General features: G+C 43.9%; 1 protein-coding gene across 2 annotated transcripts; it reads left to right on the top strand.

Moving 5' to 3' along the window:
- Positions 1–5686: 5686 nt before the first annotated feature.
- LOC119461196 (UDP-xylose and UDP-N-acetylglucosamine transporter) lies at positions 5687–25412 on the top strand. 2 transcript variants are annotated; one of them, XM_037722416.2, is made up of 11 exons: positions 5687–5954; positions 6417–6504; positions 7819–7932; positions 10005–10107; positions 12005–12054; positions 13824–13905; positions 16795–16849; positions 17546–17655; positions 20207–20282; positions 22137–22209; positions 23678–25412. In XM_037722416.2, the coding sequence occupies exons 2-11, from the start codon at positions 6422–6424 to the stop codon at positions 23913–23915; spliced, it is 984 nt and encodes a 327-aa protein (XP_037578344.1). In that variant the 5' UTR covers positions 5687–5954; positions 6417–6421; the 3' UTR covers positions 23916–25412. The 2 variants fall into 2 exon arrangements, with proteins under 2 accessions (XP_037578344.1, XP_049527906.1); XM_049671949.1 differs by lacking the exon at positions 5687–5954 and adding an exon at positions 6081–6187.
- Positions 25413–25626: the final 214 nt, after the last annotated feature.

Genomic DNA, 25626 nt, shown 5'->3' on the forward strand with positions numbered 1-25626 from the left:
CGTTTCCAATCGAGCGAGTGAGTATTTACAACTGGTTTCTGCACCGCCGTCAAAACAAACAAAAAATATCTCGCGTGTTTGCCGCTTCCACACGACGCATTGGGAAAGAGGTCCGCCAAGGACGTGCTTCGACTTCTTAGCCCCTCTCCGTTTCGTACTCTGCATCTAGTAATCGGTTGGCAAACGACGGCTCAGTCGTAATACGATGGTGACCTTCGCGTTTCATCTCGGAAGCTTGCCTCGTAGAATATGTGAAGGACAAGACCGGCGCGCTGGTAGAATAGGTGTAGAGGAAGACGAGCGCATCTATTTGGCTGCGAAAAAAAGGTGAAGCCATCGACGGCGCGTGCCGGGGTTAACGGGCGTCCATGCCAGTACAAGGAGCCGTGTCCTTGGCACGGCCAAGGTTGGTTGTCTTCGCAGTCCATTCATGACGCCTCGCGCGGAAGCTATAATATTGGATTGCTGGTGTCTCGTTTACGGGTATTTGATTTTTAAAGCTGTGCAATTGAAGGAGAAAGAAAACACGACATGCACGCGGGTGCAGACTCGCGACTAGAGTTTATTGGCAGCTGCGCTAGAAAGGTGCCTCCTGACTACAACAATAGTTAACAAATCAATAAGTAACACTGATTACAATTGCTAATTACACATCCGCCCATCTCCCCCGGACGGTTACCCTGGATCTACCCTTGCTTTACAGGCGACTATAAGACAGATGTGCGAAAGTCGCCAACGCTTTGACTGCGTCTGCACGACTGTACAATACGCCTTTAAAGGTGCTTTCTCCGCAATAAGAGCCCTCCTGAGGAAAAGCCCGCTTTTGTAGTTGCCTTATTTTTTACGAACGGTAGCCAGCATGGATTCAGTATGCATACTATACACGTTGTAGGATTCGGGAGTCGTGGTCTCGAAGTTTGGCGTCAACTGTGGGTCGCTCTCTAGCCTACGCCGCCGGTGCGTCTCGTAACGGGTAGCTTGCCTACGCTACCGAGGCGTCACACGGCGGCTTAGCTGGCCCACGCCGTCGTCCGAGCAGACTTGACGAGAGACGAGAGAGAGGTTTAATGATACGAAATGCAGAGCGATCGACCTGAGGTATATTCCTCTAGCCAGCTACTCGGCGTTGGGGGAGGGGGAAGAGGGAAAAAAGAGGTGCATGATGGGTGCCGATGACGAGAGGAGGAGGAGGATGTAAAACATATGGCAAGCAATTTGGCATGCTCAAAGCCTACAGTCCAGGCCCGCACTTTTTAAAAAGTTCAGTAACGCCTGGATGGCATTGAAACTCGATTGAGCGTCTGGCCAAGGGCCTGAAATAACGTCCTCCAACTACGGTGGGCTGTCGAGACGCGTAAGGTCATTGTTTAACTTTCGACGCTCTTCCAGGTACTTAGGGCAGTCACAAAGCACATGACCTATATTCTCATTCACATTGCACAACTAACAGTCTGGAGACTCGGTGCGTCGCATGAGGTGCATGTATCCGCGCGTAAACGCTACCCCCAGCCTTAGTCTGTGCAGAAGACTGGCACAGCTGCGGTGAATTTTCGTTGGTAGCCTAAATTTCATGGTAGGGTCCAATCTATGCACTCGTCTGTGTCGATTATCCGGATTGTCCCAGTGCTTTTCTGTCGATTTTCGGATGACACTGGAGAGAAGACAGTTGGCGTCCGCTCTTGAAAAAGGAATTGCAAGCATGGTTCTTCGAGTGCTTTCTTCACCTCGGTATCGACCAGTTCGTTGCCGTGTATGCCACAGTGACTGGGAATCCACCAAGAGGGTAACGCATAATCACTCCGGTGCCTTTTTTCCCTGAACACACTTGGAAAAGTAGCCTCGGGCGTAGCCCTAGAAGTAGCCCTAACGCCAAGGCCGTTCGTCTGTCGAACAGCCTTAGCGGCTAGCTGCGGCCGTGGGGAAGCGTCGCACGCACTTTCCCAGGCATTCCTTGGTCCCAGCGTCGTGGTAGGCGGCCGGGTGACATCCAGCAACCACGTATTCGTTGAAACGTGACTAGCCATGGTGTCGCCGCTGGTCTTTCCCGTGGGACGTAATTCCAGCTTCACGAAGCGATTCGTCACCGGAAATCAGAAGTGGCTCGAAGGACGCTACCCCCCCTGCCCGATCGTAACAATGTACATGAGCATTGGTGTGTGTAATGTAGAAGCCATCAGGCCGCGTTTCGAGGTGTACCGTACCACTATAGATTAAGACCTCTAACACTAGATGGTAAAGTTATATATGGCCCAGTACACTGATGAAATCGTCTGATAGTACACCATATCGAGGCCTGCGATATGTGTCATATTTGGGAAAAATAGCCCCAAAGTGCAAGAGTAGGGAGTTTTATATTTTGCGTACCCAAGTGGCTGTGCGCACCCAAAGCGCCACTCCCTGCTTGCGTTGTTTTGTACCCCTTCTACTTTATTTTGTATATATACCCGCCGCGGTGGCTTAGCGGCTATGGTGTTGCGCTGCTAAGCACGAGGTCGCGGCATCACATCCCAGCCATAGCGGCCGCATCGTGGTTTTGGCACGTAAAATACCAGAATCCATTCATTTCGTATACATTTTAGCATTCTTTGGTTAACCCGGCGGTTTGCGTCCCCAAACTTTGTGTGCGCAAAATCGAAAATTTTCTAGTGTTGTATAAAATGCGTCGGTGCACTTTGTATAAAAGTTGAGACTGCGTTATAGACAAGACACACGAGGGAAAGAAACAACAAAAATTGGACACTGTAAATTCCAAAGTGAGTTCGGCGAAAGCCTGTGGCCATTCGACTGACTATGCCATGTCTGGTATCGGGGGAATCCACATTCTTGGGGCGCTTCTCCGAACCGCTTGCCGTGGAATCATCACCGGGCCGCTTGTGAGCCATCCGACTAACTCGACTGCTGCAACGAGACGTCTGACGAAGGACGTCTGACGAAGACGTCTGGACGAAGGACGAAGACGTCTGACGTGATGGCTGTGCCATCACGTGATTGCTGAGAGAGTCTAAGGAGAGAGAGGCAACAGCTGTGGCGGCGCAACTGTTGCTATGCGCCGCTGGGCCATCACGTGATTGCTGAGAGAGTGTGAAGGGGAGAGGCCACAGCTGGCACCGTTCCAGGGCACTGACGGACGGACGGTCGGACGCCGCGAGTATGAGCCATTAAAAGGCTTCGCCTTAATAGGAGAAGCCCTGACGGCTCATTTTTGAAGCCGGAAGTGCAGCCATGTTGGTGTGTCATTTCCCTTTGCGCCTCCATGCAATCAGTTCGCCGGAGCAGATAGGCGCGAGCTTTGAACTTGCAGTGTTACGAGCTACCGGAAGTGTGTGCTGCTCACGCGCGTCAAAGCAAGGCCTACGTAACCTCTATCGCAGTTTTAGGGAAGCAGACACTATCCTGTGTTTTTCCGTGGCACGTTGAAATTTGAAGACGACGACGAAGACCCGCGTCGTGATTGCCTGAGTGTATCTGTTGCTGGCTGGCACTCACACATCCAAAACACAACTTTCAAGCTTACATAGCACACTCCAAAGTCAGCTATTCTCGCGAACAAAATGTGCTGCGAGAAAGACACGGGCAGAAAAATCTTATTTAGCTTTTCACAGGACGAGAGCACTAGCGAGAGCTTCAGAAGCGCGGTTGCTATGGTAACGTTGACATTTGGTGTACCAGTCCCAGTGCCCCTTTGCGAAAAACAGCGCGGGACTTCCGCCACACTTTCTCCAATACGTCCGTGCTGGCCGGGCCTCTCCCACGCTTTCCTTCCTCCATGACAAGACATGACAGTTGCGTTGTCGACATACAGATGAGCGGAAGTCGCAATGAGTCCTGGCCTGCGAGATTTGTTTGGGATCATCGATCTTTTTACCATCGGCACTGAAGTTATAGGATTTTGGCAGTACCAACAAAGTCATTCTATGTGATATCCAGGGTTTGACGAAAGCTTGTCTGGTCGGGGATGATGACGGTGTGGTTATGTAAAAACACGTACGGACACCGACCTCATAAAGAGCACCAGAAGTTTAAAAGATAGAAAGTGTTTTAGTGTTGTTATGCGGTCGGTGTCCATGTTTTTACAAAACTGTGACGAAACCATAGACTAGGACATTTTTGGCTTGCCCTTAGGCGCTCGACGTTGGTGACCAAATTTTACGTGAGGGAACACTGGCGATATGTTATCACACTGCATTAAAATAGCGAATTGTATACTGAGACTAACTTCCTTTCTTTTTTCTTCTGTCCAATAGGGCTATTTCCGGATTGACTAACGCAGGAATAATTTTAACGAGAAACACAGATACTGCACAGTAGCAGCATAGAGGAGGCACTGATAGTACGCATTCTTTCTCAATGGGGGCCAGCTATAGCTAGGTGGTGCCATGCGTACAATATATTAGCGAGATACACCAAGGATGAAGACGCACGTGCTCGCTGCGGTAAAGCTAGGAAAATAATGGACCATGTTTTATTGGAATGTGAAGAAATCTATCCAGCTGCCAGTTTAGGCTCCTCTGACCTCCTTGAAGCCCTTGGGTTCAGGGATGGCGGGGGGAAAGAAGAGGCGGTTGAAGGTTTGGTGGAAGAAAAGTAGGGAGACCTCGAACAACGGAAACTTACAGAAACAGACTTCCCAGTAATGGTTCAAAAAGTTTGATGCTTGTAATTCTTTGTAGTTGTGTCTTTTATCAAAAACAAAGGTCGGACATTAGACAAAATGATAGCAAGAGCTTGGTGGCGCAACCTACCACCCCGTTTCAAAGGGGACGCTCATAGCATCCATCCATCTATCCATACAGCCGGCTCATCGCCAACGTGGTCACTCCTTCACATGGAGGAAGGAAAAAAAAAAACTTTTTTTTTTTTTTACCTCCATGCACCTTCAGACATGATCCAAGGCTGTATTCGCGTTTTACGTACCACAAAGAGAATGTCAAGGAATCTGGGAGCGCGATCACGGTTTGTGCTCAAGGCAAGCTCCTATATAAGGCCACGGAAGTTTCACAATGTCAAGAATAACACAGTCGCGCTGGTTTCGTGGAATTCCATGGGCCGTCTCAGCTAGGTTACATGTATACACTCATCGTGACGTGTACAGACGTGTCGAGATGGAACCGATGGAACTGCAACACGCGTATATTTGTCCTTTGACGGCGGCGTTCAGTACGCACAGCATGTGCTTCTATTTATTTTTTATTTATTATGTATAAAATTCCATCTGCTCGGACCTATGTGACTGCAGTATATTGCAAATAAATAGTACCGTGCTCGTTCGAGCTGTTCAAAGGCTGTCATGCAGGGTATTCACTGTCGTAGCGTGCCACGTGTAGCATGTAAAATGAGTTGGATTATTCGTGGTACGCAGAAGACACGAACGAACCAAATACGCGTTAACGTTTCGCTGACAACGTTCGACAGCAAAGCAAAGCTTACCGACACGTGGAAAACATGTAGTTTTCAAACCTTGGTCACGTCCCTAACCCAACTAACCCGCCTATCACAACAAAATATGATAGTCGAGAATATTTAGCTCGTACGAGTAAATACTGCTCGTTTAGGCAACTTTCTCGTGAAGTGATCCAAACGAAATTTAAGTTTGCGATTGTAAGACGCACCATTACACGGCAACGGCTCCATCAAAGATGGCCGTATGAAAAGAGCAGCCCGACAACTGTGTGCACATAAATTTTTTTGTGGTGTGGGTGCTGAGTCGCTGTTCCCATTCATTTAAGGTGCTATTAAGTGTCTGCAGTTCGCGGAAAAGTACAGTTAGTCGACACGGATGCGGTGACGGTGACACGTATACAAAACGAACAATGAAACCTGTGGCGCTGGGACAGATGAACGAGTGCATTGAGTTTGCGCGGAATGTGATGTCTGGGAGTTTCGGACTGTAGTTGGCTTAAGCCGAGTACCCATCCGCTGTTTACGTTTAATAACGGCGGTTATCTGCTCAAACGGTATTTGCTCGTTTATTGACGTTCACAGTAGTGTTTCCACCATTTTATTTTCTATTCGCGTTGTTTTTAATTAGACCGAGATGCCTTTTTTTTTTTTTTTGTCTCTCTCTTTTCATTGAGGAGCTAAGGTTGACGTGGTCAAGTTGTTTCTGGCTGAATGTGTTGCATTTAACTTCAAAAATACATGCTTGCTTTCTACGTTTAGCTACCACGCCGCGTCAACTTTCCACCACGTACCACAAAACTTTTCTTCGTGTCTGAGAGAGAGAGAGAGAGAGAAAGTTTAATGAGATGAAAAGCGGAGAGGTTTCCCAACTTGCATGTCCAATTTTCTTGAACTATGAGCGTTTCCCTTTGTACGCGCCTAGTGAATCTACATGACTCCCGTCGCCAAATGGGAACTCACGATTTGCCTTTTAAACGCTTTAAACGCGTCCCGTTAAATTTGTGTTTTGTTTTCAGTTGGCATGGAGGTTCACATTATAGCGGCGACAGCTTTCATTTTCTTGGGCTGTTGCACCAACGTCTTCTTCCTCGAACTGTTGGTCAAGTGAGTGTGTCGCCTTCATTAATTTATCTTGTTCTAATTATGTATTTAAACTTCGATCGCTGTGTTGTGGCAATGATCTTCCTTTTTTTTTTTTTTTTTGATTATTGGGGGGGGGGGGGGGGGGGTGTTTTTAAGCGGTGTTTTGGGAAAGAAAATATGTGCATGCGTTTTAGTTTCACGTCATGGCGGCCAGGCATTTCAACATTCCCAAAGTCTAGACATTCGAGTACGTCGACTACAGCTGGCGTAGGCGTAGGCGCAGGTGTGTGTGTGTGATAAAGAAAGTGAGTGAGCGCATTAATTAACATTAGTTAATGACAAATTAATTAATCAACAAATGCCTCTATAACGAAATTGCCTGTATAACGAAAGACTAAATATGTCCCGGTTCTATTGTGAGCGGTGCGGTGTGAAACCTTTGCAACAAAGTGACCTGTATAACGAATTATTTTGGAGGCCTTGGCCACTTCGTTATAAAGGCGTTCTTCTACTGTGGTCTAGTAGGAAATTTGAACGTCAGTTCACCAATCGTAAAACATTTCTTCACGGGCTTGTTAGTACATTGTTTTTCAAAACTTCTTTTGTGCAGCGCAAACACACAGGACATGAAGGAACTTCACAAAGCACACCGCACTTAGATGAAACTACCTATCTAAGACATGCAAAAATTAAAATTGAAAGAGGAGTAGTTGGAAGCAGCCCCCATTAGGAAATCTGGTGATCACTGCGTGAGTGCCCCTAGTGTAAATATTAGTAATAAAGAAATGTCATTTCTGAGTGCTCATCTCTGATGTGTTTTCTTTTTCTTTTTGATAACATGTCTGCATATATAAATGTTGGTTTGACGATTTCAAAATAACATAGTTGGAAGTCAACGCCCATCTATGTCGTTTGTGTTCCTTCATGTCTTGTATGTTTGCACTGCAGAAACTCAGTTTTCAAAAACATTGCCCTTCTCTACTGCTGCCTATGTGTGTGAATTCACATGATGAGCTATTATACATGTAGTAGGTGACATCAGGTAGCTTGTTATTGCATAATTGAGTGGGGCTAGGTTTGTTTGCTTTTCTTTTGTTCATAATAAGCTCAAATATAAAAATAAAAATACATGCGTTCCTACTGAATCATCAGCTGTCATTTTAGGAAGACTAAAAACACCGCACGAAGGATGGTGAAAGACACAACACATGCATCCTTGTGTCCTTTGTGCGCTGTTTCTAGTCATCCCAATTCCCAATCTCTCAATTCTTGTGCAGTCATTTCAAGGTTGACCTCATGGCATACTTGTTTCTTTTTTTTTTTTTTTTTTTGCAGAGAGCATCCGGGATGCACCAATTTGATCACGTTTTCACAGTTTCTATTCATCGCCATAGAAGGATTCATATTTGCAACGAATTTCGGCAAGAGACGCCCCGTGGTACCACTCAAGTTAGTTTTTGATTCATTGTTTTCTTTCTTTTCCTGTTTCTGGCACACAAGACAGGTATAATGCTGTTGGCAGAAAAACTTGTTTGAAAATTTTGGCCACCATTACAATGAGCTTTTAATGAGGAAGCTCTTTTTATTCCCTCTACTGGCTTTTGTAAGTGATCTGCAAAGCAGCAATACAATTTTGTAGATGTTTTTTTTGCATTGCACAAGCACATGAACATAACCTGCCACAAATAGAATTTGTAATTCCATTTGTAATAAATGGAGCTCAGCCTGGTATGGCTTGTTCTGGTTGCCTACTGTGCAAACCACCACCTCCAAATAACTTCACAGTGAAGCGTGCTTTACTACACCCATTAACTCTCTGCTGTTACCATTACTCTCCTAATCAGCTGCATGTGCGCTCACTATACCATCCCACATAGACGTAGATAGCATCAGGTAGGGACGGTAATCGTAATGGTAAAGCGGTAACAGTATCCAAACACTTAAGTATAGAAAGGAGAGTTTGCTTACTAGATTTGTTGGCCTGCCACTTAGAGAAATAAATGTCTCAATGTATTACCGGTGCAATTACAAGGTTGAAACGTATCCAAGAGACTGTTTGTTGTCCATTTTTATCTTAAGCAGTACCACCTACAGTGCTAGAAAATGACTTCGCTAATCCTCCAGCATTGTTCTTTCTGTGAGCTGGTCACAAGTGCTAGTCCTCAAAAAGTAGCTTTTCTTTCTTTTTTCCCAATCTGTATAATGCAGTTCTTTATTCTAAAAAAAAAAAATTAAATTATGGGGTTTTACGTGCCAAAACCACGATCTAATTATGAAGCACGCCGTAGTGTGGGACTCTGGAAATTTGGACCATCTGGGGTTCTTTAACGTGCACCTAAAGCTAAGTACACTGGTGTTTCGCATTTCGCCCCCATCGAAATGCTGGCCGCCGTGGTTCTTCATTGCAGTTACAGTCACATCATCCCTACTTTACATTGCAGGCAGTGATACATGTGCAAGAAATGAGCGTAGAAAAGCATTTAGGTCGTGCTTGTGCTGTATATTTAAAATATAATGGATACCTGTTGTTGTTTGTGCCATGTCAGTCTGTACAGCATTTACATGTCTGGTATTCTAGGTCTGCAAGTTCGTACTGTTGTTCAGGCAGTTAAAAAAAGGAGTGTAAAATGTGAGAGGTTTATAAAGAGCTTTTTCATTGTCTTCAAGGACTTGCTCCATACTATCAGTGCATACCAGAGCCCACTTGTTTACCCACTAATTAAATTCAGACACTTGTAAAATGGCAGCAGATGATTCTTGTTCATGTTACCATCGAAAGCAGCATCTCCTAAATGTCTCTCGCATTTAATTAACTTTACATTATGTCAAATGGATGGCAGCACACTTGATTTAACGTGGCATCCACCTTTACTTGGCAGACTAGTCATTACTGACAAGTAGCAGTTTGTACCAAATCATTACTAGAACAAAGCATCTTAACTTCTTGAAGGAATACTAACATGACATCTTGAACTTGTCATTCTCTTGCATAACATAAATGTCCAGACCCTCTAAACCCTAGAAAAAAGAAATACTGACAAGCGTCAAGAGTGCCGTAACTAATTTGCTAGAATACTTGGTTCAATGAACCATTTTCATTTTCTGTACCCAGCTGGTAGATGCATCATGATGTCATGATACAACGGCTCACTCTGTTCCTGCAATCACTGCGGCTGCCACGCTCAGGCACAGGCAGAAGAAAAGCATGCAGCGCTCTCGTTTTTTATTAACAACATCAATATACCTAGCGTTATTGCTTCACAATGATAGCAAATTTTGTCCTGCATCATGACGTCACTACAACGTTGATGATGCCAGGTCAGGCATTTTAGGACCAACTTTAGTATCAAATTAAAATACCTTATATGCGTTTACAACCTTCATACTTGTGAAGTATCAACCTCTTACGTGTGAGATACATGTGGTAGTGTTTCTACAAATTCGAAAATGTGTGTACGGTACACCTTGTAAAATAGCAGATACCTCAAGCACAACATGTTGCCTTCTTTTTCCTCTTGCAGACATTATGTCACACTGGTTGTCATGTTTTTCTTGGTCAGCATTTCCAACAATCATGCCCTTTCGTACGACATCTCAATGCCTCTGCACATGATCTTCAAATCCGTGAGTCTTTACAAATCAGATATTACAACTTTGCATCTTTTTAATTTTGGGGTGGGCACTCTTAAGGTATAGTAAAAAAAATGCTTGTAAAAATTAATGCCGGAAGTACCGCAACGTTTTGTAGTGACTGTCATCTTGAATCAACAAGCTGAAGTCAGCATTATTTGTGCTCTGTAAGGATAACAGGTTTATTCTTCAGCATAGAACACAGTACAGGTTGGTCAGCATCCATCTTACAATGCCACACCAAGTATTAATCTTGCATATATATGAAGGAACAGTGCCACATTTCCTGTCCTCATCTCCTTCTTATGCCAAGTGTGGCCTGCGGTGTACTTGTTAATTAAATGACTTTTTATATCCATCGCCAATCGAGATGCTGGCTTTCGTTGGCAACGTTACTCTTTTCTTTTATCAGCTTGTCTATGTTAATCATCACCAGTTATCATGCGAGCCTTGACCACTGGCCACCACCTGTGGAATGATAAAACCGTGAAAGTAAATAGTGCCCTCTTTTAATTAGCTCAGGTTCCTCTCTTGAGGGTGTTCACTAATTGATGCCAAGCACTTACAGCTTTATTAAGAAGTTGCAGTTTCTAATAATTTCACATTTTCTTATCATTGTGTCAGAAATCTTGTTGAAATTGGTTTTGTGGTCAAATGATAAAAGCACTCCTCCGTGTCATGCATGTTTGAATGGGAGTGTTGGTAGACCCTAAAACCATATATGCAAACATTGCAACAGTTTCGTTATGCCAGATGACTTAGTTGCAGAGAAAATTGTGACTGAAAGGGCTGCAGAGATCTTCTGCAGTTCACATTGCCCAGCGTTGAATGGGATCTCTAAGGCTCTAGTTACCTGTAATCTTGGTGGTCATGCTCTGCTGAATACTACTGCCTCCTTTGTGTCCTACGTCCAACACAGTAAGGGCACTACAATCGCAAACAGCAAATAGTGGTGTGACGAGCGAACACCAGTTATTCTTCTGTAGAAAAATCTGATACAATTGGCCAAGCTGCATTTTCTTTCAATTTGAAGTCCAACTTAACCTTTTAATGCCAGTGCTTGACCACTGTTTACCAATTAAAATTAAGGCAGTTTTGTCTCGGGAGCTATTACCACATTTTTTCATAATGTCGACGCTGATCCTCCATTACTGTCGTTTTCTCGCTTACAGAGGCTATGTTACCAGCCGTGGTAGCTCAGTTGTTATGGGGTTACACTGCTGAGCTTTAAGGCTTGGGTTCGATATAGGACCCCACGGCCACAATCCAAGAAGGTGAAATGCAGAAACACTCGTGTGCCTAAGTTTAGGTGCACCTTAAAGAACCCCGCGTGTTCAAATTTAATTCGAAGTCCCCCACTGTGGCTTCTCTCGTACTATTCAGATCGTGGTTTTGGCATGTCAAGCCCCAGAATTTAATTTAATGTAGAAAACAAACAGAGCCTATGTTCTTGGCGAATGCTTTTGATATTCTGGGTCACAACTCTGTCAACTTAGCTTGACTTTGCCGCTACTGTGCCTTTGTCTTATGTTACGTCACAAACTACCCCAAGCTGTAGGAGTTTGTCAAGTAGGAGTTTGTCAAAAAAGTAACAATGACCTCTGCTGACTTGTGCCACTCTCATTGCTTTGGAGTGCAACTGTGTGAGGTCAGATCCAATGCCTGAACAGTTCACAATGTCGAGATCTACAGATCTCCCCACTTTGAGGGTCAAACATCAGCGCAGGACAAAAGTGTTTGAGGACCCATTCCAACGTCCTGAAGTGTTTCAAAATATTAAAATAGTATTAATAATCTGGGCATTCACTTATGCAATTGCACAACTTGTGCAGGGCTGTGTCATTGTTTGTAAAGTCTTGTCTTTGTCTTCTTTTTTTCTTAATTATTGTAGGGCTCACTTATTGCAAACATGGTACTAGCCATCATTCTACTGAAGAGGAGGTTAGTGTATAAATAATGTTTATTACTTTCTTTGTTTTCTTGATCTTTATTCTGTTTGAAATATAGCATGTGTGATTCTGTGTTTAAAAAAGCATTTGTCATCCGTGAGTTCAGAAATTGTATGTGTATGCTCTGTATACTTACCATTAGCCTTTTCATAGCATTTAAAGTCAATATGTGTGTGTATAAGCAAACACACACAGCACTGCATATTACCAAAATGCATGTGTGTAGTATGCAACACCATTTTAATCTGTAGCTTTTTTTTCTGTCGAGTGTAGTCTCCCTATTGTCTATACATAATTGTATTACATGCTACTTTTACACACACTGTCGCTTATTCTGGCTGTGATATATAGCTGTTATGTGAACTTATGTAATAAAGGTTATTATTATTATTATTATTATTATTATTATTATTATTATTATTATTATTATTATTATTATCTGCACAGTTGGGTGTAAACAAAAATCACAGCATATCCACGGGGTGAATGATGATGAGTGGGCGAAGCTCCGGAGGGAATCATCGGATCTCCCGCTTAAGGGGACGCTAGCACAAACGCGTTAGAGACGTGCAGTACTCTCTAGTAAGGGGGAGCGGCCACAGCGTCTTACGCAGCCACTTTACACATGCCGGAACGTGCACCGCGTTTGCCGACGCCATCACATGACTGCTGAGAGAGCATACCCCCCGTATTCATAAACGCTCCTCGACTTGAACTTGACTTGCCACCGCTTTGGGCAGCGCGTTCAAAACGCGTTGAAGGTAAGGCGGAGAAGCCACATCGTCTTACACCAGCTTCTTACACGGGCCGTAACGCGCTAGCACAAACGCGTTAGAAACGCGCTAGAAACGCGGCCTTTCGTTAATGTTGGGTATTTATTGCCATCGTGGTGCTTGTGTCTATGTGTGCTCCGTGGCGTAGTGGGCTAACGCCGCGCGCTCGGAAGCGAGGGGTCCCTGGTTCGATTCCGCGCTACGGACACAACTTCAGAATTTTTTTTCTCATTTTTCTCAGACTGGTTACACACTACTACTACGACGAGGGACGAACGGGTGCCGCCTTAAGGAGCTTCGCCCCTAAAAGAACAGATGCATACACTGGCTGCCTGCTTCTGCATTTTTGTCACTATTTGCCACTTAGAATGGTATTCCTTAAGGGTGAGGGGAGGGTGTGACACCAATTGGTTGGCGCGAGCCAGTAGCGCACCCAGGATCTCTGCCAGGAGGGGGGTTGACAGTTTGCCGATACCATCTAAAAGCGCTAATTTCGATTTCTTCGCGGGAAATTGTAAAAAAAATGTGCTTTTTGCGAGTGTGCAGACGATTGCGCGTCTTACATCTTAGTTGCAGTACTCAAATGCGTAAGGAAAGAAAAGGGGTTAAACAAAGTCGCATTAAGGGGTTAAACAAAGTCGGGGTTAAGTCAGCCTCAGGAGGGGGGGGGGAGGGGTTACAACCCCCGAATCCCCCCCCCGTCGGTGCACTACTGGCGCGAGCAATAATGTCATCTGAGTGAGTCACAGCATTGGAGTGGACTTTGTACAAAGGCTTCGCTTGTACTGATTCACGGAGTGTGCAAGATCTTCATGATCTTTTTAAATTTCCAAGAATAGCGGACCCTCTGGTTTTCGGTGACTGTCCCAGCACACAGCTAAACAAAAGAATGCAATTCAATAAACAGAATAACGCAAAGATTGTGTTTTTGAAATGCATGCCACCAGTGACACCGGGATTCATTAAAAGATGTCTTCCTTGGCCGCAGGTACCCGCTCTCCAAGCACCTTGCAGTATTTATGATAACTGTTGGCATTGTGATATGCACCATAGCTTCAGTGGGTGACAAGGTGAGTTAGATTATTGCGGTGGACCAAAACACCTTTTTGCTGTGCCGCGTCTCTGTTCACATGCTGAAAATGAGAAACTGCTAGTAACAGCACTGCTTAGCTTGTAGAATACAGGCAGAATTTGGATAGCAATCTGGATGAGTTGGTCTAAGGTTCATGGCTTGGATGCAGCGCAAAGCATCGAAGTGTGGAAAGATAGATGTGTGGTTAACAAAAAGAGGCACAAACAGAAGTGCTGTGTTAGTGCCTCTTTCTACAGCCATAAATATGCAGGTCATGAGCTCTGAAACAGTCTGCATTGACTTGCACGAAATGTGCAATCTGAGCTTATTATTGCGATAGCAATTATATGGACACTCCAAGCGGATTTCTGTCGTCGGCGTGAGGTTCCGTATGATGTCCAACGGCGATGAAATTGTTGCCGCGCTGTATGCTGTATGTGTGAGTGAAAGCGCGCGAGGGACGCATGCTTTCTCGGGGAGCGAATGCACGGCGGAGAGCAAACGTGACTTCTTCCGTCATGCGAAAGGCCGTGGGGAGACGGGAGGGAGGGAGGGGAGGCGACATTTAGCTGAAGCACCAGATGCGTATTTCTATAAAAACATTGTGAGGCGAGAAGGTGGTAACGACTTCCGACGCTGCTCGACGAGTGTCCCGTTCTGATCTCGTCGAAAACCTCCGAGCCGCCGCCAGAGGCACCGGCAACATTCACCAATGCCGCGCACGTTCAGTGCGAACGCGGGCAAAACGCCAACGGCATCGACAACAGTTCTGCGTGTTGCTGGTGCTGCTACATGTCCAAGTTTATACAGCTGATAAAACTACTATCCTTACTCCTTATAGGATAGCAATTGATGTTTCGCCTATCGGGTGAAACTGCAATATTTATTTCAATTACCTGTACAATGTACAGCTACCACAACATTTACTCCTCTGTGGACTTAACTCCTGTGAAGTGGGCGTAAACATTCTTGCTTAAAACAAACAAATGCTTGAAAAAGCTGTGCTGAAGTTTAGTATTAATGGAAAGTGATTAGTATGTAAAGACACTGTGGTGGAAGGTGAAAATAGACATAAATGCAGATGCAGTCGTGTTTTGCAACATTCTTCGCGTAGATGCAGTACACACTTATCACGATATTGACACATCAGTTATTGCAATTGTAAGCTGTCCCCACAGCAGGAATTAAGAGTGTTCTGGCAAAAGCTTAAAAGGTACTGAGTGTCTGTCAGCATCTGTAAGAAATTTTCATTATGCGTTTTGTGCCAGTCTAATTTGGCAGCTAATCACTGTGCTTACAGTAGCTAAGTCATCACTCCTTTTACAGTGCCCCTTGCCATACTTTTGGATGCATTCAGGTGATGTGTGGCCATTATATATGCTTATGATGGTATACCAACTGCATTTGTGTGCTGGTTACAACTGCAGATTTTACGAGAAAGGGAAAGCAGGGTGATATAGCCATCTTGAGAAATTGCTCATTTTACACATAGAGAAAAATCTCATTCATTCCAGTGATTCTAGCTGTAGAAGTGCTGTTTAGATGTTATGCAAGGAAAAAATATATATAATGTGTTCTATAAAAGCCAAATCTTTTTTTTTTTTTACGACGAAAAGTGTTTTGTGTATGGCTGTGTGAATATTTGAAATTTTGAATATAAGTCCGTTTCTGCTATTCTATATTTATTTCTTTTCAAATGTGAGCGATAACATGTCTTAGAGTATGAGGGAAGAAAGACCAATGGAAGTGAGGACTGTTTTGAATGATTCTGCTGCAGGAAAAGCTGCTGCTGTTGTGCTGTGGTACCAGTTCCTGAGCACGCATGTGGGGCAGATAACTTCTGCTCAATAATTTCCAGTCATCCAATATGAATGCTTTGTTTTTTGGCTGCATACTAATTTGTTGTTTCAATTTAGGTTTAGAAATTTGTCATTTGGCCAGTATCACCATGTCTGCATTCCTTTAAAATAATGTGTTGTGCTGTAGTATCAAACTTATCTCCTTCAATGAGCATAAGACTGTACATGCATCTGGTGGTTCTATTGCTGTCAATGTCACAGTGTACCAGAGAACTCAAAAGCATGTTTCTCATTTTCAAGCTCCTCAGTTGACCAAACATTCAATTGTGAATGGCATTACATGCATGTACTACTTGATGTAAATAAAAAGGATTCTAATGTTAATGATATGCCGGAGATGTTAGCCTGGTTGATCACCTGGCATACTACTTCAGGTGCTAGGTTATCAATATGTTATATGCAGTAATCACACAAACAGTGCATACAGTCACAGACACGCACATACGCATTAGAGATACTCATGAAGTTTCGTTAAGGCCAGTGGACTTCAGAAACATCAGCGCTTTCGTGGCGCGCAGATGGAGCTTTGCCGTGGGCCGAGAATGTGCTGTAGCTCACAGCTCAAGTCGCGATGTGAGTGTAGTGCTGCTTTCAAAGACTGCCTCTGTGACAAGTAGCGGCTACAGTCACACAGATGTCGCGAATCCTCAGGAGCGTTACACACAGAGCACTTTAGCGAATCTGTCCGTTTAGTTTTGCACTCAAAGTAGTTTAAAGTAGTTTGTGTAGGCCACATGTAGTCTGATGCGATGATCTGATGCGATGCTTGATCTTGCCTATTGGGGCCTCATGGCATATAAAAGCCACAAGGCAGATCGATTTTATAGAGGGGTCCATACTGATGACTTATGTCACACCAGAGGGATCGCTTTTCTTTTTGTTTAACCAAATGAACTCCACGCAAACTTTATATTTTGCTTTGTTTAGAAATTATAAAACATTCGGTATTTGATTCAACATTTGAAGATTTCACTATTTGAATGCTCCTAATCTTGTGACCTGTTTTTTTTTTTCTTTATCCCATACAGAAAGAAGCAGGGACTGTTAAGATGGAAGACAGCAGCATTTACACCAGATGTGTTGGTAAGGGATGAGCTTGCCACGTACATACATGTGCTGTAAAGCAAGGGACATTTATGAAGTGTGCCTGTACCAACTACACCACCGTGCCTTTCTCATAATTTCAGCGTTTTCAATTTTCCTTTTTAGATAATATTTCTCTTGCATCCTTATATGTAGAATCATCATTTCACGGTCCTTAAATATTTTATTAAATGATACATAAGAATGAAAAAGCAGTGCATTTCGAATTTGTGCGCAATGTAACTGCATGTTTGACGTTGCCAGGACTCTTCCAGCTAGACTTCTGGCTAATTCCTGATCAAATTGCACACAGAGGTACCATTTTGCAGTGAATTCAGTTTAATACCATGCTTGCAAGCATTACTTAGTCGTTTTGTTCACAATAAAGCCGAAGTGCGCGTCGTCCGCAGCGATGCCAGTCAAAAAATGTCAATTTCACTGCAATTTAACGTTGGCGCCATCTGTCAGGCCAAAGTGGAAGAACAGCTACCACTGCTAACGGTAACATTGAGAATCAGCGTTAGTGGCTTTTTACAATTTGTTGTCAGGTATTGTCTGCTGAAGGCCATCTGCCACACTGTGCTTTCAAAGCAGATGTGATTACAGAAATTGCCTGTTTTTTACCCAGAGTGTCTGTTTCTTTGTCAAGGCACCTTGCCGGACAAAGATGAAATGCATACTCTCTTCCATTTGCAGGCATAGGGCTTCTCTTGTTTGCTCTCCTGCTCTCGGCTCGTATGGGTATTTACCAAGAAACACTTTACGCCCGCTATGGCAAGCACCCCCGTGAATCTCTCTTCTATGCTGTAAGTCAGACTGCACTTCGAACCATTATTTTAAGATTACTCTAGAGTGCGATAATAAATTAAGCTGTATTAGTAAATTACACTTCTGCTATAGCAAAATTACTACTCTTACCATCATGGGATGCAATAACTGAGCGGCGATGCCTACTGATGTTCCCTCACCAGCTTGCAGTGACATCATGGGTTTCGAGAGTGTCTGTTCGGGTATAGTTAATTGTTTTACTTGGACGGCAGTTAAGTGCTGGAAATGGTGGTTGCCTTGTCCGCCCGCCCATTCTGTTATGCTGACAACTCTTATCATCATCGTCGACACACAACGACGATTTTTGTTGTAAGGCCACCTCCGCATCCTCAGTTTCTCCAATGCCACAACGTCAGGAAAAAAGAAAGCTTCTTCTCTACCGCCTTCACCGGGATTTGAGCCAATGTCAGTAAAGCAGTGTGTATTCAGAGTAGAATGGGTTAAAGACTAAGCTATTGCACAACAGTGGTGGGCAGTTTGTGCAAGGCTTTGCACTCCACACAGACTCTCAGAGCAGAGGAATCTGTGTATGTATTAATGCACTTTAATTTAATACATTTTATCCACTCATACCGACCACACATGCACCACTGGGTTCTTTTTCAGTATCCCGTTGTGTGTGAACATAATTATTTGAGGAAAAGGCAGGCAAGCGAAAATAAAATGGTGGTCTTCACTGTGGGAGAATGCTGGTGTCGCAGTGAATGAGTTCAGAGCTGAAGTAATCGCTGAACTCCGCTGTCTTTTATTGCGATAGCAATTATATGGACACTTCAAAGCAGATTTCTGGCGTCGCCGTCGCCGTGAGGTTCCGTATGACGTCAACGGCGATAAAATCGTTGCCGTGCTCCGGACGCTGTATGTGCGAGTGAAAGGGCGCGAGGGACGCTCGCTTTCACGGGGAGCGAACGCACGTCGGAGAGCAAACGCGCGTTCTGCGCCGTGCTCCCTGATGGGCTGCAGAATTAAGCGTCTCTTTCCTCCTTTCCATATATAGAGAGCAAACGCAACTTTTTCCGTCGCGCGAAAGGCTGTGTGGGGACGGAAGGGAGGGAGGGGAGGCGACGTTTAGCTGCGGCACCAAATACGTATTTATATAAAAACGCCGCGCGCGTTCGGTGCGAACGCGGGCAAAACGCCGACGGCGTCGACAACAGTTCTGCGCGTTGCTGGTGCTGCTGCATGTCCAAGTATATACTGCTGATAAAACTACTATCCTTACTCCGTGTAGCTCTCTACTAATTTGCTATCGCAAGTGGTGCTTTGCCTTTCGGGTGAAACTGCGACAAATTTTTTTCTTGGGGAGGAGGAGGGGGGGGGGGGGGGATAAGGACTATATTACATTCTAAAGGAACAGAAGGCTCAACTGTGCCAGAATGGCCCGAATAAGAGATAATTTAAATATCTATGACATCGCACTGTTGTATCGGGGCTATCATCTCGGTGTGAAAGAAAATGTAAAATATCTATTATGTCCAGTAATAATCAACCTTGTGCTGCTAGACCGATGAAACCAGAGTGCTTTGAGAGTACCTTTCAAGTACGTGCCATCTGTAATGTACTGCATTGCTATTCAGTTTTCCTTTAGAGCTGATTTCCAGAGTGGTCACGAATGAGCAATGTTCCTGTCAGACAGGCAGGTTTAATATCATTGCTTCAAAAATAAATACGAAAATAATACTCAATCCTGTCCTACCATGGCACTAATCCTGAAACTGCTTCTGATTTCAACTGTCATAGGTGTCCCCAAGTCATTTGCAATGAAAGTTGCCAATGGAAACAGCCAACTGTTCTCCGCTCTCAAGCCCTCACTTCCAAGCATGCAACGCACCACTCGGGTGTTAGCTGCACTGCCAACCTGTCTTGTGATGGTTGATCATGTTCTTATACATATATTGCCTAATAATAGATAGATAAATAGGTATATAATGTGCCGGCTGATTTACCCGTTGACACCACCATGAACTCCCGCTCAGCAGTTTGCTACCAAGGGCCGTATTCTGAAACGTTCCATTTCGGCGATAGTTCGCCTAGGTGATGGTCACGTTCTATAAGTCAACTGGCTGCTTACCCATGACGTCAGCATGCACTACCAACGCGCGTAGTCGAACGCTTCGCAAAACACATGAGAGGGCGCACCGTGCGAGTGCAGAGCGGCTCGGGTGTGTTGTTTTCGTATGTATCGGCCACAGTACGATACAGGCGTGCTCGTTTATTCAATATGTGTCGGGAGCACGCACTGTCACTGTGACGTCAAAATGACGCACACCGGAACTACTAGGTGGCGCAACTTATTTTCCGGTTTTGCTCAACCAGCGAATCAGTGCGCGCCTGAAAGCGAAAAGCGAAATATCGCTGAAGTGGAACATTTAGAATACGGCCCCAAAGTGACACTCACTGCAGAGAGCTGCACTTGCTCAAAAGTATCGCCAAATATATCTATGTGACTGGGGTGTAAAATATGCAGATAGAGGTGTCAGTTTTAGGACTGCACTTGCAGTTTTCATTGAGAAACTTCTTTCACTGCAGCATGCTCTGCCACTGCCTGGGTTTCTCCTCCTTGTCCCCAACATTTATTCGCATGCCGTGCTCTTCAACCAGTCAGGTAAGTGGTGTCAATTAAATGCTACTTATCATGCAGTGAAAAAGACTCAAGTGGTAGTCAGTGGTAGCCCTAAGAGTTAAGAAGAGGCTTTTCGATAGGAATTGCACTGTGCCAGCTCTCTGTTTTTCCAGTGTCCTGGGTCACAAAGACACACAAAGAGGAGACGCCCTATTGGTGTTCCAAAAAATCAAAAAATGTCATGCCCTGCACATACAAACAACAAACCTGCCAACTCTTACAATTTTATCGTAGAATTCCACTTTGAGAGCTTGTTTACAATTGCCATAACACTACCAATAATTTTACAATTGTTGATTAGCGTACAGTTTAGGATAAACCTGATTTCAAAAGATTGCACATACAGTGGCCGACCAATTTTCAGAGCCCAATTTTTCAGATCTGCTTGATTATTTCGATCTACCCGTAGCAGGGACACACGCTCCACAGAATGAATTTCAGCTGCTTTGCATGAATATGTCATGAAGTAACATTATTTGTAATTGCATTCGTCTTTGGTTAAAATCATTCTAGCTGGGACTATAGTGCTTTTTCACTACATTCCTGCAAAACGAAGTCTGCGAAGTCCTTTAATAAACACTGAACATTTACAGCAATATAACATTTTGTTAGTCCTGCCTTCGTCCTGCAGTGGACATAAATATAGGTTGAGGATGATGCTGATTCACCAAACTTTAGTCTGTTTCAACTGTGGTATTTTTGAACATTTTGAGGTTGGCAAGTCTGAAATAGCCAATGTAGACAAGTGTGGAGTCAAAGACAGCAGTCCATGGCACAAATGGCATGCATGGTAGCATGGAGAAGTTTTAAAAGAAATCAAGGGAAGAGTTTTAACTTGACCTCAAGTCCAAGAAAACGTTTCACAATCCTCTCAAAAATGCGAACAGTAAGTTGTGCAGCGTGGCTGAGGATGCACCCTACTGAAGGTTTAGTAAGACATTCTGCAGGAATTGGTGCTGCTTGTGGCGAACAATTACTCGCACTCCCCATAGGAACAGGATACTCGTGCCATCAAACCACCTTTGACCTGTTGTTCCCTGCTTTGCAAGGAGTTGCTTTTTGCAAAGCAGAAACAAAATGGAGGTCATCTCCATTTGCAAAGCTGCTTTGCAAACCCTTGTCATAGTATGCCACTGCACCAAGCGTCTGCCTAGTTTTGCAAAACAAACATAAAACGTAGTGGATAGAGCCCATTCCTTTGAACAAATCTAGTGCCTGTACTGAATTTTCTGTGCGATAATGTTTGCAATTCTAAGCAGGGAGAAAAAACAACTTCAATATTCCCACTCTTTCATTTGCTCTGTTACTATGCTTAGCACCCCACAAAACTTAACAATGTTTTTCATCCATTGAGCAAGAGAGAGAGAGAGAAAAATTTATTTACAGAAAGGCAGAGAGGTCGGCTTGAGCTGTAACTTGCTCTGGCCTGCTACTCTACCGTTGAGCAAAACCATAATGTTACGACTTAAAAGCAGGAAAACTGTACAGAATGCCCATAGTAGCCGTACACCGATATATGCCAGAATGAGTCTTCAGTTGTCGATAGTTCAGCAACCCAATTACTATACTAATTAATTTTTTACAGATCTTTCTTTTCTTTATTTTTTATGAATGTACTCTGCCTGGTAAGAAATAAAGGTGAACAATTTCTAATTATCTTTGGTGTTTATATTTAGCACATTCTGTTCTTCCTAATTCGTGCGGAGCTAATTTTCTGGTGCTAGTGCAGATATGTGCTTATATTCATGTTTAGCCTGCACTACAAGTGCTATTGACCTCAATTAAAGCCTGTTGAATCCCTGCAGCCTGTGCTTCAAATGTGCGAATTTTTTCCAGCACCACTGCCTCTGCCCATTTTGGAAAGCATCCCGAGGTCCTGGGTATACCTCCTCCTAAATGTCATCACTCAGTATCCTTTTCCCCTGTTTTAAATAGAAGTGGGTTTATATATGGTAACAAAGACAATGTTTTGGGAGTTTGCTCAAAGCACTTAAGTGCCAAGCTTCCCTAAAGCCACATATAGTCCCGAGCTAGCGTAAGCGCCCTTACACGCTAGGTCGCATTGGTGAGAACAACAGCATCTATAGTGGGGGACCCTGGATTACATTTGACCACCTTGAATTCTTTAGCGTGCACCTAAATAATAGCACACGAATGTTTGTGCACTCCGCCTACATCGGAACGCGACTGCCGCATCCGGGATCTAACCCTAGACTTCGAGCTCGGCAGCGCAATGCCACTGATCTAACTTGGCCGGTACACAGCCAATCCTCAATGAACATGGATATGACAGAATAAATAAGGTATTTTTTTCCTGCTGGTATTCAGCTTGTATCTACTATACGGTCATAACGAAGGTATTTTTGTTTGAAGGCAAGTTTGCTATAATGTTCGACTTGTATCTCTTTGTAGTACTTTTATAAAGCACAATATTGAGCAATGTACAAAGTACATTATTTTGCTGCTGCATCAAAGTGGAAATTCACAAAGCCAACTGTTACGTTTACTTACATATCAGCATTCGTCTTAACTCCAATTTGTATCTAGAAGGCTTCCAGCTCCAAGATAGCCTTCTAAATAGTTTGCACTAATATGTTTCACTGCTGTAATTTGATAGGTTTTGCAAGTTATTAAGCGCATGCACTTTCAGAGAATACAAATTGTAAAAGAGAAATTGAGCCGCACCCGACGCATAAAATTCGCACAAGGTGAAAATAAAAATTGCCTGGAAATGCGAACATTGTGCAGCTAAGATAGTGCAGTTTAGCTTCCATTTTAGTCATCTTACAGAGAAAATTATCAAGATAGATTGCACTATTGGCATACAGCAATAACAGCAATGGCATACAGGCTTTATTTTATGCAAATGTCTGAGCGACCTGCGTGCACACGAACGTCTTACTGGGCTCACACAGGAGCGTTAATCTAGCGATATAACTGAATCACCTGTAACATACTGCATGTAATTTTGGATGCGTATAATACACGTCTGTTGCATGTAGTAGCTTACGAAAACAGAATGTACAGCTAGCTGTCTCAACATTGCAAGACTGCATCGCTCAAAGACTGGAAAACACAGCGTTGTGTCTGTATGTGTATTTGTCCTGTCATTGAGTGCTACTGTCATATTGCATGTAATGTGTAGATGTGCAACATGGACACTGTAACATTGTTTTTTTTTCTGCTTGTAGTCAAGGTGCACACATTTCTGTCGAAAAAGTATGTGGTGTTTAATTGGACAAGTACTATGTTATGTAAGTTGCACATCTAGAAGACCTCCCCTTGCAGTTAAGCTCCAACCGCCACTTTCTATCGAGTTAGAAGCACAATGTTTCGTGAAACTGGCCACCTTCATCCTTAACAGCCTTGTGTCTCAGATATGTGTGCATCCGATCGGTGTATGTGCTGACAACCGAGTGCTCATCGCTGACGGTAACGCTGGTGATCACGCTGCGCAAGTTCGTCTCGCTGCTCCTGTCGATCTACTGCTTCCAGAATCCATTCACGCTCACCCACTGGTTCGGCACGGTGCTCGTGTTTGCGGGAACGTTGCTCTTCACGGGAGTGTTGTCACCGGCACCCGCAGTCACAGAGCCACGGTTGAAAACGCAGTAGGACACTGTTGTGCCTTCAGTTTTAGCCCCCCCCTGCACTGGGTGTGGCTTTGCTGCTCCCGGCCATGGCAGTATCCTAGTTTACCAGTCGCCTCTGCAATTTGGTGCAGTGTGATGAAAGTCATCTCACTAGTTCCATGTAGTGCAGCAACAGCTTGTTTCAGCCAATTGGATCTTTCCATTCGTTTCATAAAGCACAGAAGGGGATTAGTGCTGAATGAACTAAGCCCTTCTGATTGGCTAAATGAAACACTGCACAGCGTGGAGTTGGCATGGTGTATGTTGTGTTAAGTGCAACAAGTCAAGGCAAGCTGTAACAGTACATACTCCATCTGTAAGGGGAGAAACAGGTACAAATGGCTCTTTTGGCTAAGCTGCTTGCTGCTTTACATTCTCATTTCATGTGGAGGTTGCATTTAGTGGTGGTTTTTGTTTAATACCATGTCTGGACGCAGTACTTGCATGCAGACATTAAACTTTTGCACTAGATGGGATGGTTGGTGAGGTGAAGTAGACCTCATTAACTGCAACAGGTCAAGGCGAGCTCTTAAATGCTGAATGTTGCACTGATAAGTGAGCCGGGTATATATAGACTCTTTTGACTAAACTGCTCGCTTCTTCGCTCTCAAATTTCGCATGAAATTTACATTTAGTGTTGGGTTTTGTCAATGTCTGGATGCTGTATTTTTTTTTTTTTTTTCATCCAGAATAACTTGGAACTGCACATTATCTGTGGCAGTGCTGGACGGAAAGCATATGTTTACTCAATGAAGGGAACAGTGGTCGTCTGTTGCGCGGAGCGAGAATCCATTCCATGCTCTCTTCTCTGCAGTGGGCATTTCATCCTCGGTAAACGCAATCGTTGCTCGTAATGCGCACGGCAGACAGTGCATACATCTAAATAAGTTGAGGTAGAACCGGAAAATGGAGCATCTAAGCAATGTATAAAGAAGACCTACTGCAAAGTACAACTTCCATGTAAAGCTTGAGTGCAGAAAAGCTAACAGTTTTGTCAAGTTGCATACTTACCTCCCTTATCTATTCATTATAATGTACTGCACGGTGCGCATCCGATGTGCTGTTAACTTTAGTGGATACTGTGACCTTTTGGCCACTGTTCACTTTCTTAAAGAAGAAATCCTTTAACTCTATGATGTCGGACTTGAATTGGTCGGGCTCGTCATGTGTCAAAATGTGATATATGCTTACAGGTCCCCATGCTCTGTTCTGCACAGACTTTCATAAATGTTCGTCCCTAATGGGTGCATGAATATTCAGTGGCGGCATCGAAGAAAAATAAAGTTAATCCTGAAGACTCCTGGTGGTAAAAAATAAAGCCACATTTCATGTATATGAACACCATTCAAGCGCACATTCATTTTATGTCTGGATCCAGAGGAGTGTAAAGCCATACCCAGTGACAGTTCTAGGAGGGATAAATTATATGCTTACAACAGGCTATACATTAAAATAAAAGCTCCTTTTACAAGCTTCATAAGTGTGTGTGTGTGTGTTTTTTTTTGTGCATGCTGAGCATGTAATTTAGTAGCGCACACATGAAAAGAACCCTGATACCTGAATATTTTTGGCACATTTCAGAAACGGAACATGTGTTTGTTTATCAATTACCATAAGCCATCTCAGCCAAACACCTTGCACTTTCTACAGCACAACCATTTCACCTACACACATGCTATCGGTTTGCATGTAAT

Source organism: Dermacentor silvarum, chromosome 8 (genome assembly GCF_013339745.2).
Source record: "Dermacentor silvarum isolate Dsil-2018 chromosome 8, BIME_Dsil_1.4, whole genome shotgun sequence".
Lineage (NCBI taxonomy): Eukaryota > Metazoa > Arthropoda > Arachnida > Ixodida > Ixodidae > Dermacentor > Dermacentor silvarum.